The sequence below is a fragment of the Megalobrama amblycephala genome, linkage group LG8, assembly GCF_018812025.1.
Source record: "Megalobrama amblycephala isolate DHTTF-2021 linkage group LG8, ASM1881202v1, whole genome shotgun sequence".
NCBI classification, from domain to species: domain Eukaryota; kingdom Metazoa; phylum Chordata; class Actinopteri; order Cypriniformes; family Xenocyprididae; genus Megalobrama; species Megalobrama amblycephala.
The window spans coordinates 12,309,627-12,326,068 of NC_063051.1; the positions used below are offsets into that span (position 1 = coordinate 12,309,627).

Below are 16,442 nucleotides of genomic sequence, written 5' to 3' on the forward strand. Positions count from 1 at the left end.
TCTGATAGTGCCATGTTTTTTAGAATGTCATGTCATGCTCAAGGTGTTTCAAAAGACGTAAAACAAACAAAGACATCCGTCTCCATCTTCTTACCAGGTTTCCAACAGAAAGCACCTCCTCGAAGTGTGGTGTCATGGGATAATGCTCCATGGCCATGAAGACTGTGTTCAGCACAATGCATATAGTAATAGCCAGGTCTACAAATGGATCCATCACTATGAGGTTGACAATTTCTTTTAATTTTATCCAGAACGGACAGCAATCCCATATCAAGAATGTGTTGGCAAACTTATACCAGCAGGTCGGACATTTTCTCTGAGACTCCTCCAGCTCTGTGGTGACAAAAGAATAAGGAGAAGAGAGGAAGATAAAAGTATTGACAGACAGACAGACACATAGATAGATAGACAGACAGACAGACAGACAGATAGATAGACAGACAGACAGACAGACAGACAGACAGACAGACAGACAGACAGACAGACAGACAGACAGACAGATAGATAGATAGATAGATAGATAGATAGATAGATAGATAGATAGATAGATAGATAGATAGATAGATAGATAGATAGATAGATAGATAGATAGATAGATAGATAGATAATTACACTATACCTTCCACCAGCGTGTTAGTTACAACAGTCATTGCACTATTGGCTCGCTCTTTCCGGCTAAAGGAAGTATTGAGCTGGTCCACTGACACCATAAGAGAACCTGAGTGTTTTCTCTTCCTCTCCACCTCTGTGGTCTGAGGACAGGAGTGACATGAGGTGAAGAAAGACAAAGATCAATCAGAGATGGGATTTTTATTAAGAACCATGTAACCCATATCAACACACATGCACATGCTGACAAAACACAAGCCCAAACTCATACTCAACTGTACTGTTCCATTTAGCCAGTGCTGAATTGTCTGACATATTCCTAAAGTGGATTCTCTCTCTAAATCACTTACAGTAAATACTTCTCAAATTCAGTTCAAACAAATGACTGGCTTTAATAGAATACAGTTTGATTCTTGCAAGACAACAGCTTATGGACCTACCATAGCTTCCCTTACAGACACCCAACAGTAAGAAGCTACATAATCTACAAAGTCATACATAACCCTCAATTTAAAATAAAGATTTCCATCCTTGACTTTTATACTCTAGAGCAGTGGTTCTCAACCAGGAGGCTGGGGCCCTCTAAGGAAGCCTCAAGGTTTCTTAAATGATTTAAAATAAGACAAAACAAGTAGAAAAATATGCTTTTTTTCTTCCTTTGAAGAACCAGGGTTCCCACTATACGAACTAGTCCACTAGTCTAAGTGTAAAAGTGTGATTTCTTTTGAATACTGTTGTGGAGAGTGGGGGCCTGGAGGTCAAAAATCGAGAACCACTGTCTTAGAGGAATAATTCACCCAAAAAAGGCAATTCAGTCATTGTTACTTTTGTGTAGTTCCATAACTCTTTTTTGGGTGAACTATTCATTTAACTATATGATATCTAAGATTGTGAATGAAAGATACCTAGTTTTTTTTTTTTTTTTACTTAAGTTACAAGACCATTCATTCATCACTGCCAGCTGCTCAAAAGGTTGCCTACTTGTCCTCCAGAGAATATCATCATGCAAGAAGACAGTTTACACAATGTTTAAGGCCCTGTTTTCACTGCCATTAGAAAAATCTCTTGAATATCAATTCACTTTGTTTTATGGGTGTTGGTCAAGACATTAGCCCCTTTCACTCATACAGTCTTTACTGGTAAATTACCAGTAAATTACCATTAAGAGATCATGTGTGAACAGGGCCTTTTCAAAAATACCTGTAAATCAGTTTTGGCAATTTTCCACTATGAGAAGTTATAAAATTACCAGTAAATTACTGGTATGGTACTGTGTGTGAACAAAGAATGAAGAATATCAGTATGAGCATGTACAAGTTCAGAATGCGCCGTGAGAAATTTGCTTTGGGCCAATCACAAATAATAGAAAATCATAATAATAGAAGTGGTCTAAATATGCGGAGCAGTAGACAGACAGTCACAGAGTGCCACAAACAAACAGCAGCCGCTTTTTACTGTTCCTCCTGAACCTAAACACTGCGTTCAAGCCATAACTACCGTAATTAAGAGATGGCAACATGTGACGTTCTACTCGGATTTATGCGTTTTTATGGCAAAACTATCAAATTAATCTGCAACAGTCAGGTGGTACAAGTCAGTGCTCTTTACATTCTTTTCGCTCATTATTACTGGCCATATTCTGGTAATTTAAGACTCTGCGCATTCACGTGTTTTGGAGGAGGCGTGGCTTTGCAGAGTGCTCTGAAGGGAGGGTGGGATCTTATGATTTCAAAGCTAGCTTGCTATTGCTAGCCTATCCGAAATTACCCTACCTTTAATTGTTTTTCTATGCAAACATGCGCTAGACGACCCCTGATCACTGTGCCGTGTTGCGTGCTCGAGAGATCATGCCTTTTATTCATTCATCAGTGCTGTGGTTCTGCAGTTTTTGCATACTATAGTAACGGCAGCACTATAGTAACTATAATGCGTCTTATGTTTTTAAGAGCAAAACAGCGTTCTGTGTCACTCAGAAGAAACATTTTTTTTTTAACTAAAATGAAACTAGGTAGATGAAGAAAACAGCTCGGTGTTTACAGGTCATTTTATGTCATTATTGACATCACAGAGTTTCCTGATATTTTGGTACTGATGTGTGAATGGTATCTTACTGGGCTCGTGTGAACAGCACATTTGTTTATTTACCGGAAAAGTAATTTTGGTAATTTTACAGAATTGCCATGTGAAAGGGGCTAGTGTTTATCAGTTTATCTTTACTGTTCCTTTCAATTTCAAAGCAATTTCATCTAGTTTTACATTGCAATTACTTGGTGAAGGCTGCATGTTCGGTTCAATGTCTGAAACAACATGCTGTACAGCTGGGTGAAAACTGGGCCCGAGATCATGCTTTCCCACACAGGAGGAGAAGGCAAAGAGAGTATAAGGATGTCAATCCACCATGCTAACTAAAATGAGGCAGAATGCAGTTATTGGAAAGGTAAGGATAGGTTTTTCTTGCATTTTTTTTTTTTTTGGAAGGGGACAGAGTGAAATTCTGAGAAATCGAGGTTGAAAAACATGTAGAAAACAATAAAATGACATATTTGAAGTTGTGGCTGACATGAAGGTATGGGTTAAGTGTGACTAGAAAAATATTGTTGGTACCTTATTTAATGTGGTAATGTAATTAGTATATAAATTAGGTTGAGAGGGGAGGGGTTTCATGATAAGTTATTTTAAAGACGGCCATTAATATGCACAAAGGGACCCCTCGAAAACTCTCCCAATTGTTTTTTTGATTGGCCATGCCATTCACAGAGGGAGAGCACTGGCAGGGAGTGTTAGTCAAGACTTGCATAAAATAAGGAAAAAAGAGACAAGAAAGGGAGGAAAAAGGAATCATTTTGAAAGAATAGACAGACTAGAAACTGTCAAAATGCGGTAAACGAAAAGGGAAAGAGAGAGGAAAAATTTGAACTGGAATCATAATCGGCCACTTTTGTCATGCCTATACTCTGAACCTGCCCCCTGTGGACGTCCTTACACTGTCATCAGAAGCTGCCTTATCTATTTTCACCTCAGGCAGTAGCCGGCCGGGCCCAGGCCCGATCAGAGAGACCACGCCATTGCAGTCCACCGTGCTGTTTCTCTTGCAGCCTGGGTGGGGTGCCAGTGGGTTAATGCGTGAGGAACCCTGGCTGTAGCCGCTGTAGCTGCTGCGCCTATATGGGACAAAGAGAGAGCCACGGCGGTCTTCGCTCTCCTCGACCGTGCTGTGCTCATCGTCCGCAAACTCGTTCTCCGAGCCCTTGAAACTGAATATACTGCTGCGGCGGGACATGAAGGGCGAGCCAGGGATACTCAACAGGGACTGTAAAAAAAAAAAGGAGAACGGCACACATTAGAATGAGGAATCTTCAGTGAGTGCAAGAAAACAGTGCAACATATAAACATGAGAAGAAAAAGACATTTGCCTTTTGCTGATTTCCCATTCTTTTTTCTGAGTGGTCTGCCAACTAGTGACTCTCAGAGACTTGAAGAACAATAACTGCTGACCAAAGTCATTAAATTAATTATTTAACAGCTAACCTCAGGTCACTTCTGGCATTCAGAGAACCACTGTTCTCTATTCTTTCATAACTCAGAACCCAGTAAAGCTTACCAATGCAAGTCAGCATGAAATCAAAACAGACCCTGTTTACAGTCTTATATATACTGTATATATGTATATATTTCTTTTATTTTATGCTTTCCCCTTGAAAGACTTAATATCAGTGTTGTTATTGTTAACTAAGGCTGGGCATATACACTATGCGAGTTTAGACGCTCGTGAGCTCTTGCACACATTACAAGTCAGTAATCCTGATAATCGTGTCAAAGCAGTTGGTACACGGCACGACTTACTACATGGTGAGCTGGCAGCAATCACGTGAGCTTTGGCACTAAACACAGAGATTGGGAGTTTTCAATATTGCTGGTTTAGCTTCAGATAGAAAAATAAAGAAAAAGAAAAATAACTAGAGAGTGTATTTGTGCTTGTCAGTGTATGTGCATGCTATGATAGCCCGTACATGTGAACGTGATTTCACCAAATGCAACATGTTCCTGGATCAACATTCCAATCAGATTTGAAAATTTAAACTATTAAAATTTATTTTCATTAATTGAAAAAAGAAAGCTGAAATAAAATATAAATATTAGATGAAAAACTGAGAAATACAGCTATGGCAATTAATAAAATAAATTAACTTCAGGTTGAAGTACTCATAAAAATAAATTAAAACTAAAAAAAAAAAAAAAATGACAAAAGCACACATATAAAAATAAAACCTAATTCAAAACATTAATAAACATTATAAATGTATATGAATAATACCAAAATAACACTGTTTGAAATTACTTAATATAAACAAATAAGTGTTAGTCAGATATTTAGCAATTGCTTTTTTAGCAAACTTGCATTCGGTGACTTCATTCTGAAATACTGTAACACCCAAAACTTCACAATCCAATTATTTCATTCTTTCCACATAGAATATTCTGTTTCACTGGGAAATATGTAATATTACGGTAGCTTAGCATGTTCCCATAAGCACACTCTTGCTCATATACCAAAAAGGAGAAGATATCCTACTGCAGAACACTCGCTTCTTGGCTAAAAATGTCCCATCTTAAATTCACAGATGATCCAAGATGCTAGTTGAGGCCACTAATATTGCAGAGTTCTAACCGTTTGCTGAAATTCACTGATAATGCAGAATGCTAGTTGCTAGCGCAGGCGTTTTCTCTGCGGTGCGGCTGAGAGCCTTCTCCCTAATGGAGCGGTTGACCACTGCAGACTATGTACAGCAGAATGAGGCCCAAATCTCTCAGCAGGGACTATTTTTCTCAGATCACTCACTGAGGAGAAGTGGGTTGATCTGGTAAAGGGTTGAGACCACAGTGCTGCAATGGAAAAGTCCGAAGGAGATCGCATCGTTTTATTTCAATATCCATAACAATCTCTAACAGTGGCTTTCCATTCTAAATCCAGGGGGGGAAACACTACCAGGGGTAAAATGTTGGGTCACGCGTTTATAATTAAAGTCATGTAACCAGGCAGCGATTGCCTAATAAGGTGCTTTTATCCATTATCACAGTGAGGCTGATATGAGTAGAATTTGCAGGGTGGGGCACAGGAGTATAACTTCCTGCCTAAGCACACTATATTACTGCTCTCATCAAATGAAAGATTTATAGCGGGTGGTTAAATAATTCACAGGGCCAGTGAAAGTATGGCGCTCCCGTGCCATTCCTCGCATCTCTCAACAACAAAATACAGATCCCGGCGTTTATCTGAAACAGGTGTTCTTACTGCCCTCGGAATGGCTAAATGTTCTTTGTTAAACCAGCGAGAGGTGACAAAATTAACATATGGAAGAGAGATCAAATAAAAGATCTTAAGAGCACTAGGTTTGACATGGTTTTGAGTTATTTAACAGAGCTTTTAGACATAAAGAAAAGTGTACAATCATAAATCCATAAGCTGCTGCCCAAAGCAAGACAATGAATGAGATGGAAAGAATTACAGCGATAGATAGATGGGCACTGAGCAAGAGCACTTCCTCTTCTTCTGATCTTTGAGTGTAAGGCTGAAGCACTTTGTCTAATCACCCTGGTGATATGGACGATGACTCAGCTGAAAGTGGTAGCGACTGCACAGAGCGGAGAACAGTAGTATCAAGGGCTGGGCTGGGCTCAACTGGGTTGTGATAGCCAATACCAGACGTTATAGCGGCTTGCTATTGCAACGTAACAGATTGTAAAAGAGGTGCATCAGTACAATCAGAAAGCACAGTTGTAGAGATTAGCTTTGATCACTAACGCTACTGATAAAATACCGAACTCTATTGCTAGCTGATGGCATGTGGTATTTATGATTAAGATGGAGGAGATCTTATTCTAGAAGGCATTTTATTGAATAAAACATGCAAAAGCCCTAGTGTGCAAGATGAGTCATTTTTGATGAATATTTTTGGTCCATTTTCCCAGAAGATGCATAACATGTCTATGTAATTAGGTTATTAAGTAAGTAAGTAAAATAAATAAATAAATGTTGTGCATTGTAAATTGTTGTGCATTTAAAAAAATATATGAATTTATATCTTTAAATAGTCAAAATGTTTTACTGATTTGTTTGTTTGATTTAGTTTTTAAATGGTCCTGTGGTGACAATTTTTTTTTAAATGAATATTTCATATTTCAAGTTAATATAAGGTCATAAACGATGCATGCATAATAATAATAATAATAATAATAGTTATAATAAAGAAAAATTTTGTTTAAAATCATTTTAGATGTTCCACCACTGGGCATGTCAACTACCTGTATATCTACTAAAAATTAACTTTTAGGGGTACACTACTGAAAAATCCTCTTAACTATCAGACATGGAATGAAAGCCACAGAAAAATGAATGAGGTCTTAAAGCACTACTTCAATCTTGATATAGTCACACAGATGAAATGGTCTACTTAAAAATGACAAAAAAGATTTCAACAAATAACAACACCTCTTATATCCATTTGCACCTTAGTAAAGTCTGAATGAACATAATAATAATGATTTCCTCTTCAAGAAATTTACTGTACCTATCATTGCCTAGCCAGACATATCATATAACACTTCACGTGAGACATGAAATCATGCGGAATGTGTGTTTATGTAGGCTTTAGGGATGCACCGAAATTTCGGCCGCCGAACATTATCGGCGGAAAATAGATTTTTGGGGTTTTTTTGGCAGAAAGAGAAAAAAGGCAGAAAATATGAGCTGAATATATATGCAGCCCCGCCCCTCAGTGTTCAGCACTGAGGTTTCATTTTCGCACAGAATTTTTTGTAACTTTGCAAGCAGCACAGCTTCCGAAGATGCACAACTTTAGACACTGTCCAAGCAGGTAAGTCTGTACCGGCACCCATTTTGCTCTGCTCAATGTTCCGCTCACGGCCCAAGCAAACGCTCCACTCATGTACCGCTCACACTCAAGGGACTGCTCAAATAACGTGTCAACATGAAATTTCTCTGTAGTAAACTTGTTTCTGTTTGCAATAGCCCTATACTGTGCCGTAACATGGTGTGGTATAGCCGTGCTGGGCAACGATGGTAAAATGACGCTACCCTCTTCTTCACTGATCTGCTCCCCCGTGCTCTGCTCACATGCTCTGATAATAATAGCTTTGTAGGACTACACATTATTTGGATAATTGGTCAAAAAAATAAATCTGTTAAATCTGATTCTATTGCATAGAATATTATTTTAATATATTTTCTGTCCAATTTTGGTGAGTTACTTTAAATAAAATTGTGGTTATTTTATTTTATTGGCTTGTATTTTTTAAATTCAGATTCAATAAAATTATTGAATTTAATTAAAAAGTCTAATATTAATAATTAATTTAAAATAAGAAATTAATAATTATTTTAAAAAGTCATTTTTGGTTTCTGTTTTTGGCCAAGTGCATCTAGAATTTTCGGTTTCTGTTTCGGCCCCGAATTTTCTTTTCAGTGCATCCCTGATGGGCTTCTGTGGAAATAACCCCACTCTCACCTGGTTCATGATTGAGGCCTTCCGCCCAAGCCTGTTGTCTCTAAAACGGAAGCGGCTCCTCTTGCTGCCGTCATCGGATTCTGACTTGACCACCTTCTCGCTGTCACCCTTCTCCTCCTGTTCTTTCCTCCACTTTTTCTTTCTGTTCCTTCGCTCCTTGGCGCTCTTAGAGCTCAGCTTGGACACCTCAGAGGAACTGCGGGACAGATGCCCTCCCCCATCGTCCTCTACTGCATCTTCAGATACTGTACCTGCCGAGGTTGCCATAGCATTGGCCTAGTGATGAGGGACAAATGGACAAGAATGAGAATGAAAATTGAGAAATGGAAGAAAAAAAAAAGCACAGGGAAGACATCACGAAATTGACTAATTCAGCTTGTTATATGTATGTTTTTGTGTACTACCTGTGCCTCCTCCTGTTGTTTCTTCAGCTGTTCCAGCATGGCTTTGAACTCAGCCTCCTTCTGTTCTGCCTCCTCCATTGTGGCTTGGTTTTGTTCTTCATAAGCCATGGCCACCACAGCCAGGATCAGATTCACCAGGTAGAACGATCCAACAAAGATCACAAGTACGAAAAAGATCATGTACGTCTTCCCCGCGGCTCTCAGAGTCTAAGAGAAAGAAGGGCATTGCTCCCATAACTGTGTTTGAGTATGGTAGCATAATACCATACTACTTTTACTGTGTGCGATATCAGAGGTGTATAGGGGGTATGCACATGACGTCACAGTGACTGCGATTATGCCCACTGAATGGCAAAAAGACTGAGTGGCGCAAAACACATCTAAAACGGGAAAGAGCTTTGTGATTGAAGCAGATTTGACAAGAAATGTGAGGTATATTTTTACAGACTGCCTAAAGCTACAGAAAAGAAAAGCACATGGATCGCTGCATTTCACAGAAACAACTGGACCAGGCAGCGAAACGTGGATTTGCAGTTATCATTTTATGTCAATATGTTGAATTTTGGGGTGAAATCATTCACTCTATATTGTATTGTTATATACTGTATTGACAACTCATCTTATATCCTGCATAATTGGGTGTTTTTAAATAAACGCTGACAAAAACTATACAAGTTTTAGGGCTGAACGATGTGTATAACATTGATGGAACACTATTGAGACAAATTTCCTTTAGATTAAACATAATTGTTTGTTTTATTTGCGTTTTCCCAGTTTCCCTTATTAAAGGGATAGTTCACCCAAAAATGAAAATTTACTCACCCTCAAAATGTTCCAAACCTGTATGAATTTCTTCCTTCTGCTGAACACAAAAAACACTAAACAGGGCCAGGGCCCCACTGACTTCCATAGTAATTTTTTTTTCCATACTATGGAAGTCAATGGGGCCCATCAACTGTTTGGTTACCGACATTCTTCAAAATATCTTCTTTTGTGTTCAGCAGAGGAAAGAAATTTATACAGGTTTGGAACAACTTGAGGGTGAGTAAATGATGACAGAATTTTCATTTTTTGGTGTACTCTCTCTTTAAATCCTGTCATGCAGCAGGCTCTTTTGCCACTCAGTCTGGCTGAGGGAGCGTGTTCTGGCGGGAAAGTGAAGTCAATGCATACCCTCTATACAGATGGTGGTCTGATCCACCCCTAAAATCTAATGGGCCACCCCAAACTTCTAAACTATGATTGGTCATCTACCTCAGAGGGCAGACCTTCAATAAAACCTGACATAACTATCTTGGTTTAAATAGAAGTGGGACAGTTATTCGAGTCAATTCAACTAACTTGACTTGAGCAGCTGTTTCTAAATAAATATTAAATTTGTTATACATTTGTTAGCATCTAACTAGCTACCTAATAATTTCAATATTAATCATGCAACACAGTAAAGAAAAATGATCAAGTTCATCATAATAGACTGGTGTGATATGGAACAGAAGTAGTAAATTGAAAAGAAAAAAAAAACAGCAAGAGTGAGAGGAATGAATGCGCACCAGTTGGTACAAATTCTCCCAGAAGTCTTGTGTCATGAGTCGGAAGAGAGCAAGAAAAGCCCAACCAAAGGAGTCAAAGCTAGTGTAGCCATAGTTTGGGTTGCGTCCAGCCTTCATGCAAGTATAGCCCTCCGGACACCGCCTACACAAACACACAAACACAAACACACAAACACACATACTATACTACAAATATTTCTGTGTTTTTTTCTTTAACGGATCATACCTTACAGTGCATCAAGCGTGCTATTATTCATTAATTTTGATTCAAATAACATTAGACCATTTTTGCTAATTTAGTAATGTGTATGTTGTGTGTTTGCTCTTCACCCTGAATCTGAGCTGTTTCCACATAGCAGCGCATCCAGCATGCCTGGCAGGAAGTAGAAGTTTGCTGAAACAAGAAGAGATACTTGTAAAACATGAAAAACATGCTTAAAAATCACCAGAAATTCTTCCACTAATTTTTAGTGGGGTTTTTTAACACAGTTTGCTTGTTTTTTTGTCTCTTATGAAAAGAATGTAAAAACGTGTTTGTAGAAACTGTACTATAGAGACAATCAAACTTATTGCAAAAATATAAAAAAGGCTGAGAGCAGCACTGATATGTAGTTTGCCTACTTACTGTCATTCATGATGTATTCATTGAAGTCAAAGCCCTTGCTCCCATTGGACAGGTAGGTTTCAGTACTGTTGACTGGCCAGATGACACACTTTTGCCGAAGATTACCCATAAACAGCTGTAGACCGATGAGGGCAAATACACTCAGACAGAACACAGTCAGAATCATCACATCTGACAGCTTCTTCACTGACTGGATCAGAGCACCCACAATGGTTTTCAGCCCTGTGAGAAGATGAGGAAACAAACGCAACAAGGAATATACAGTCTGCTACAAATGCTTTTATGTGATAATGCTCATACCTGCACAAAAACACACACACTATGTTAATCTTTAAAAAAAATCTTATGAGAGCACACACACACAGAATATTTACATGTATAATACACATTCTACACTTATATACTGTTACTGAAACAAACAAAAACAGAACAAAATACAAAAAATTCTTGATTCACACACTTGTGATACAAGTCCCACAATATAAATTCATATTTTATGCTGTTTTCACTAATAAAATCACTTATCTAACATACACTTCCGTTCAAAAGTTTGGGGTCTGAAAGATTTTTTGAAAGAATTCTCTTATGTCACCAAGGCTGCATCTATTTACTGAAAAATACAGTAAAACACTAAAATGGTGAAATAACTGTTTTCTATTTTAATGTATTCTAAAAAGTTTTTATTCCTGTGATGCAAAGCTGAATTTTCAGCATCATTACTCCAGTCTTTAGTGTCACATGATTCTTCAGAAATCATTCTAATATGCTGATTTGGTGCTCAAGAAACATTTCTTATTATAATCAATGTTAAAAACAGTTGTGCTGATTAATATTTTTGTGGAAACCGTGATTCATTTTATTTTTCAGGATTCTTTGATGAATAGAAAATTCAAAAGAACAGCATTTATTTAAAAAAGAAAATGTTTGCATAAAAGTCTTTATAGTCACTTTTGATAATTTAATGCATCCTTGCTGAATAAACTCTTTCCTTTCTTGTTTCATTTCTTTCAATAAATAAATAAATAAATAAATCTTACTGTCCCCAAATTTTTGAATGGCAGTGGTGTATGTTAACATATATGAATCAACAAAAAACAATTACTTCAGCTTCACATAATCAGATATCCAAGCAAAAACACTATAACCTACTTGGTTTCCTTAACTTTCTTTCACACATACACACACACACACACATATCGTGAGAAATAATTGTGTGATTTATTCATATAAAACCATGATTTACACTGAACAGGCAGTTTAAAGAGTCTCCCGTCTGCTCAGGGTAGATGCACACAAACTGTGTCTATCTCCATGAATAGAAGTACGTACATTTTGCTATCAGTTAACCATTTTAATTTATGTATAAGACACTGATTTGGTGTACTTTAATACAAGGTAATTATGTCAACTGAAAAAAATAAAATGTTCCTCAAATAAAACATTCCTCATTTTGGTCTGGCAAGAGAAGTCTGATAAGTTGTGGCTGAGATAAGTATTAGTACTTATCCTTAATAAGTCACATTACTCACATGACACATAATGTATCATTCATGTTTCAAAAACCGTGTGAGAAGATTTGTGAACTCTTGAGCACAAAAAGAAAGTTCTAGGAGGTTACCAGTGCATTGCTAGGGGGTTCTGGGTAGTTGTTGCCAGTCTTTACGATACTCGGGTTCATGCTGCAGATATGGCTCAGCCATTCCTTCAGGGTGGGTCTATGGGATATTTTACTCAAATCTCACTGAAAAAAGGCTTGCAAAAATTTGGTGCACACATTGATATGCTCTTTAATGCTTCTTATGTATAGAAGGCCTTTCATCAAATAAAGTGGTAGCCAATATAATGAACAGGATTGCTGTAGATGCTAATGCTAAAAAAGATTTCCAAAAAGTGCACATTTACAGTTTTCCCATAAGCACTTTACTAAGAACAGGCTGTGTAGGGACCTTGAAGAGACACAAGGAATACTCTTTAAACACACATACAATATTCAACACATATCAGCAAAATGGACACTGCTTGAAGAGAGCGGCGCCATACAAACAGTATGCAGAGAGCCAACACAGAGAGAAGAAGAGGAGAGGACAGGCAAGGGGAGGAAGGGCATGCAGGTCATTTAAACGCCAAGGCTGAAGGCAGCAACATCATCATCTTTGCTTTATCATCATGGTGTCAATGTCTGTTTAACCAATCGTTCTTTCCAGAGAATGTGTAACCCTGTCTTCATTTCTCAGCTAATCTCTTAGCTGAGAGAAACCAGGTTAATAAAGAAGTCATTCTCTAATCTAAATACTCACGTGTGGGGTCTACAACAATGTGAGTGTGTTTACCGTAGCTGAGTGTGATTGTGTGTGTCTTTCACAAAATCTGCAAATGAAAACTAGTAGGTTAATCCTGATCTTTCGCCTTCCTGCAACAATACGTGCATACAAACAATCCTTCTTACATCTTCTGATGTCTCTGTTTTACTTTCCACTCCGAGTTCTTCAAAATAAGAATAGGGAGGGAGTTACAAAACAGTAATTTTACCAAAAAAAAAAATTAGGTAAAAAATATATAAATCTACATGTGTGTAAAGGATGCAGAAATTTGAGGAAAGCCACTCGTTTAAAAAAAAATACAAAAACAGAATAAAAGAAAGACAAACTACAAAAGCAGGTGTCTTCGAAAGCATCATGCAGCAGAAATGTGTCAAACTAGGCTTGGCAGTCTCAGTGAGTGCACTACCCATAAACCTATGCTTCATGACACATCACATCAGCTTTTTTTGAGCAAACTCTGATGAGATGTTCATCAAAAGACAGACTAGGATGAAATGCACATATAAATGTTGCTATGCCTTTAAGATGTCATTATGTTGAGTTTTACATTGTCTGCTAAGGGTCCTTTAACTAAAACTCAACACAACAAAGAAAAGACATCTGGCCTATGCTGTGTTAAACTCCGAGGCTGTACATTTTGAATATACAACAAAGGGCAGCAATCTTAAGTTTTTTTTTTTTTCTTTTACATAGTTAATTACCATTTTTAACATGGGTTGGGTGAGTAATAAGAACTGCATTCTGTGTCTGCATGTACCATACTAGAGGCACTCTTAAAAATAAAGGGAGTTTTCACAGTTATACCATAGAAGAACCATTTTGGGTTCCCCAAAGAACCTTTTAGTGTGCATTTTCTTCTTAGTGTGAATAACATTTTAATGATCTAAATAACCCTTTACCACTAGGAAGAATAGAAATGTGCAATAGAAACGTTAAAGGTTCTTCATGGAACCACAGATGCCGATAAAGAACCTTTATTTTTAAGAGTTTAAACTGCAAAACAGGAAATGTGATCTCCCAACTGGAAAATCCAGTTAAATCTTAAAGTGGTTTGAAACATGGTACCTGGCTTCCAAACTGGCCATTAACTGGTCCAAGTTTCTTAAACTGCTCTGGTCGGCCATCTTGGACCAGCAACAAACCAGCCTGACCACCTTTAACCAGCAGGGCCCTTGAAGAAAGGTATACCAAGCCAGTTAGGTCCCCACCATCTGTTAGTCCACCTAAACCAGTTACCATATTACAAACCACAGCTAGGTCCTTAAAATGGATTTTCCAGCAGGGCAAGATGCATATTTCAGGTTTTCCCGCTACTTTTCATCATAACAGCTGACATTTATAACATGTCACTGTTGACATAAATGCAGTTTTTGATAAATAAAGACCTTTTAATCCAAGATTACTGGATGGTCGTGATTTTTCCGCCATCACTGATTTGACTGCAGACTGCAAAGCCTATCAAAAATGTATCGCTACCATTTTTGATCGTTTGGGTATTAAAACATAAATTGAACATAAATGAAAGAATTCTTCCTGCAGCATCCTCTAGAAAAAGTACAGCAAGTCAAGAAAAAAAAACTAAGAAAAATAATAACAGTAATAGTAATACTGGTAATAATAATAGTTTGCATCGGCGTGGGAAGCAGCTCAGCCTTCGTGTTTAAACGCGTTCTCACCTGGTATGACAGAAATAGTTTTGAGAGCTCGTAGAACCCTGAAGGTTCTCAGGGCTGACACATTCCCGAGGTCCACAAACTCTGTTACATATCTGCAACAAGGGAGGATCACACACAGAACAAACACCATGACACAACACACACACAACACCACAACACGTACGGCACACCACTACCACCAGCACCACCACTGAACTGGGAGGAAGACATCACGCAAAGCCTGTCTAACGGGAGAAGAGAGAGAAACGAGCGGAGGAGGAAGGAAGAGACAGGAGTGTGAAAAGAGAGACAGCGAGCGGCGCCCTCTGTTGGCCCTGATTGATGCTGGACTTACCTGGGATCACAGCAACAGTTTTCAAAGCCCTCAGCACCCTGAATGTGCGCAGAGCTGACACATTGCCTAGGTTTACAAACTCTGTAATATACCTGCAGAATGGATCGCAACAAAGTTACCAGAGAGAGAGAAGAGATTGAGAGGATGGAGAGGAGCAGAGGTGATACAGAATGAAAAAGCAGTGAGGGAATATGATGATTCACAAGATAAATTAAGTATAGTAAAAAAAATATATATATATATATATCACATAAAATCAATGTTCCAGGTTCCATGTTTCATCTCAGAATTAGTTTCAGACTAGACACTAACCCTAACCCTAAACATTCACATTTTCGTTGAACTTGCAATTGCAGGTCGGAAACCCTGAAAGATCTCTCACTTGAATTGTCATGCAAAAATAAAATGAAAAATTAAGATTTATTAACATTTTTGAAAGAAGCCTCTTATGCTCACCAAGGCTGCATTTATTTTAGGAAAAATATTGTAAAACAGTAATATTGTGAAATATTGTTACAAAATTGTTAAAATAACATTTCTATTTTAATATATTTTAAGATGTGATATTCATGTGATGGCAAAGCTGAATTTTAAGCAGTTATTACTCCAGTCTTTAGTGTCACATGATCCTTCAGAAATCATTCAAATATGCTGATTTCGTGCTCAAAAAGAAAAAAAAAATTATTTATCAGTGTTGGGGTAAGAAATGTGACAGTAAAAAGTTTTTCTATTGTTCACTGAACTCAAAAAAAAAAATCATGGTTTTCACAAAAATGTTAAGCAGCAAAAACTCTAAATCTAGCACAAAATCAGCATATTAGAATGATTTCTGAAGGATCATGTGACAATCAAGACTGGAGTAATGGCTGCTAAAAATTCAGCTTTGCCTTCACAGGAATAAATGAAATATTTTAAAATATATTGACATAGAAAATGGTTATTTTAAGCTGCAATAATATTTCAAAATATTACTGTTTTTACTGTATTTTGTCAACAACAACAACAAAAAAAAAACTCAACCTTGTTCGGCACAAGAGACTTCTTTTAAAACAGAAAAAAACGTAATTATTACATATAGAGATGGATTAGTGAAACGATTAAATTATTTGCAATGCCACATATGGTTCCATGGCATTATGAGCATTGCCTTAGAAACCAATTATTTCTAAAGTCAAGGACTTGAACGGCTCCAATTACAATCTTAGAGTTGCTATCTCGTAATTACAGTAATTTAGACACGATGTGATCCCAGCCTAACGATTTAAATCTTGTGGCATTTATTCCAGTGTAATGCCTTGCTCCATAGACTTGTAATAGCATTACTGTATACACAGTTTTTCTTTGGTTTTTTACATATTTAACTTGAAATTATTTTCTGTAGTAACTGACAGCATGTC

At 37.5% G+C, this 16,442-nt stretch overlaps 1 protein-coding gene across 9 annotated transcripts in view; it reads right to left on the reverse strand.

The window, feature by feature from the left end:
* scn8ab (sodium channel, voltage gated, type VIII, alpha subunit b) overlaps positions 1–16,442 on the reverse strand; it is a 60,604-nt gene that overhangs the window by 26,986 nt on the left and 17,176 nt on the right. For 4 of the 9 annotated variants that reach the window (XM_048199328.1, XM_048199324.1, XM_048199327.1 and 1 more), the window contains 9 exons: positions 14,712–14,803; positions 10,715–10,936; positions 10,420–10,483; positions 10,090–10,231; positions 8,540–8,746; positions 8,136–8,411; positions 3,593–3,919; positions 620–752; positions 95–333 (listed from right to left, as the gene is read on the reverse strand). In XM_048199328.1, the coding sequence (XP_048055285.1) occupies positions 95–333; positions 620–752; positions 3,593–3,919; positions 8,136–8,411; positions 8,540–8,746; positions 10,090–10,231; positions 10,420–10,483; positions 10,715–10,936; positions 14,712–14,803 (1,702 nt within the window). Of the gene's footprint in view, positions 1–94; positions 334–619; positions 753–3,592; positions 3,920–8,135; positions 8,412–8,539; positions 8,747–10,089; positions 10,232–10,419; positions 10,484–10,714; positions 10,937–14,711; positions 14,804–15,045; positions 15,138–16,442 lie in introns of all 9 variants that reach the window. The other 5 variants (XM_048199329.1, XM_048199333.1, XM_048199332.1 and 2 more) reach the window with 3 other exon arrangements.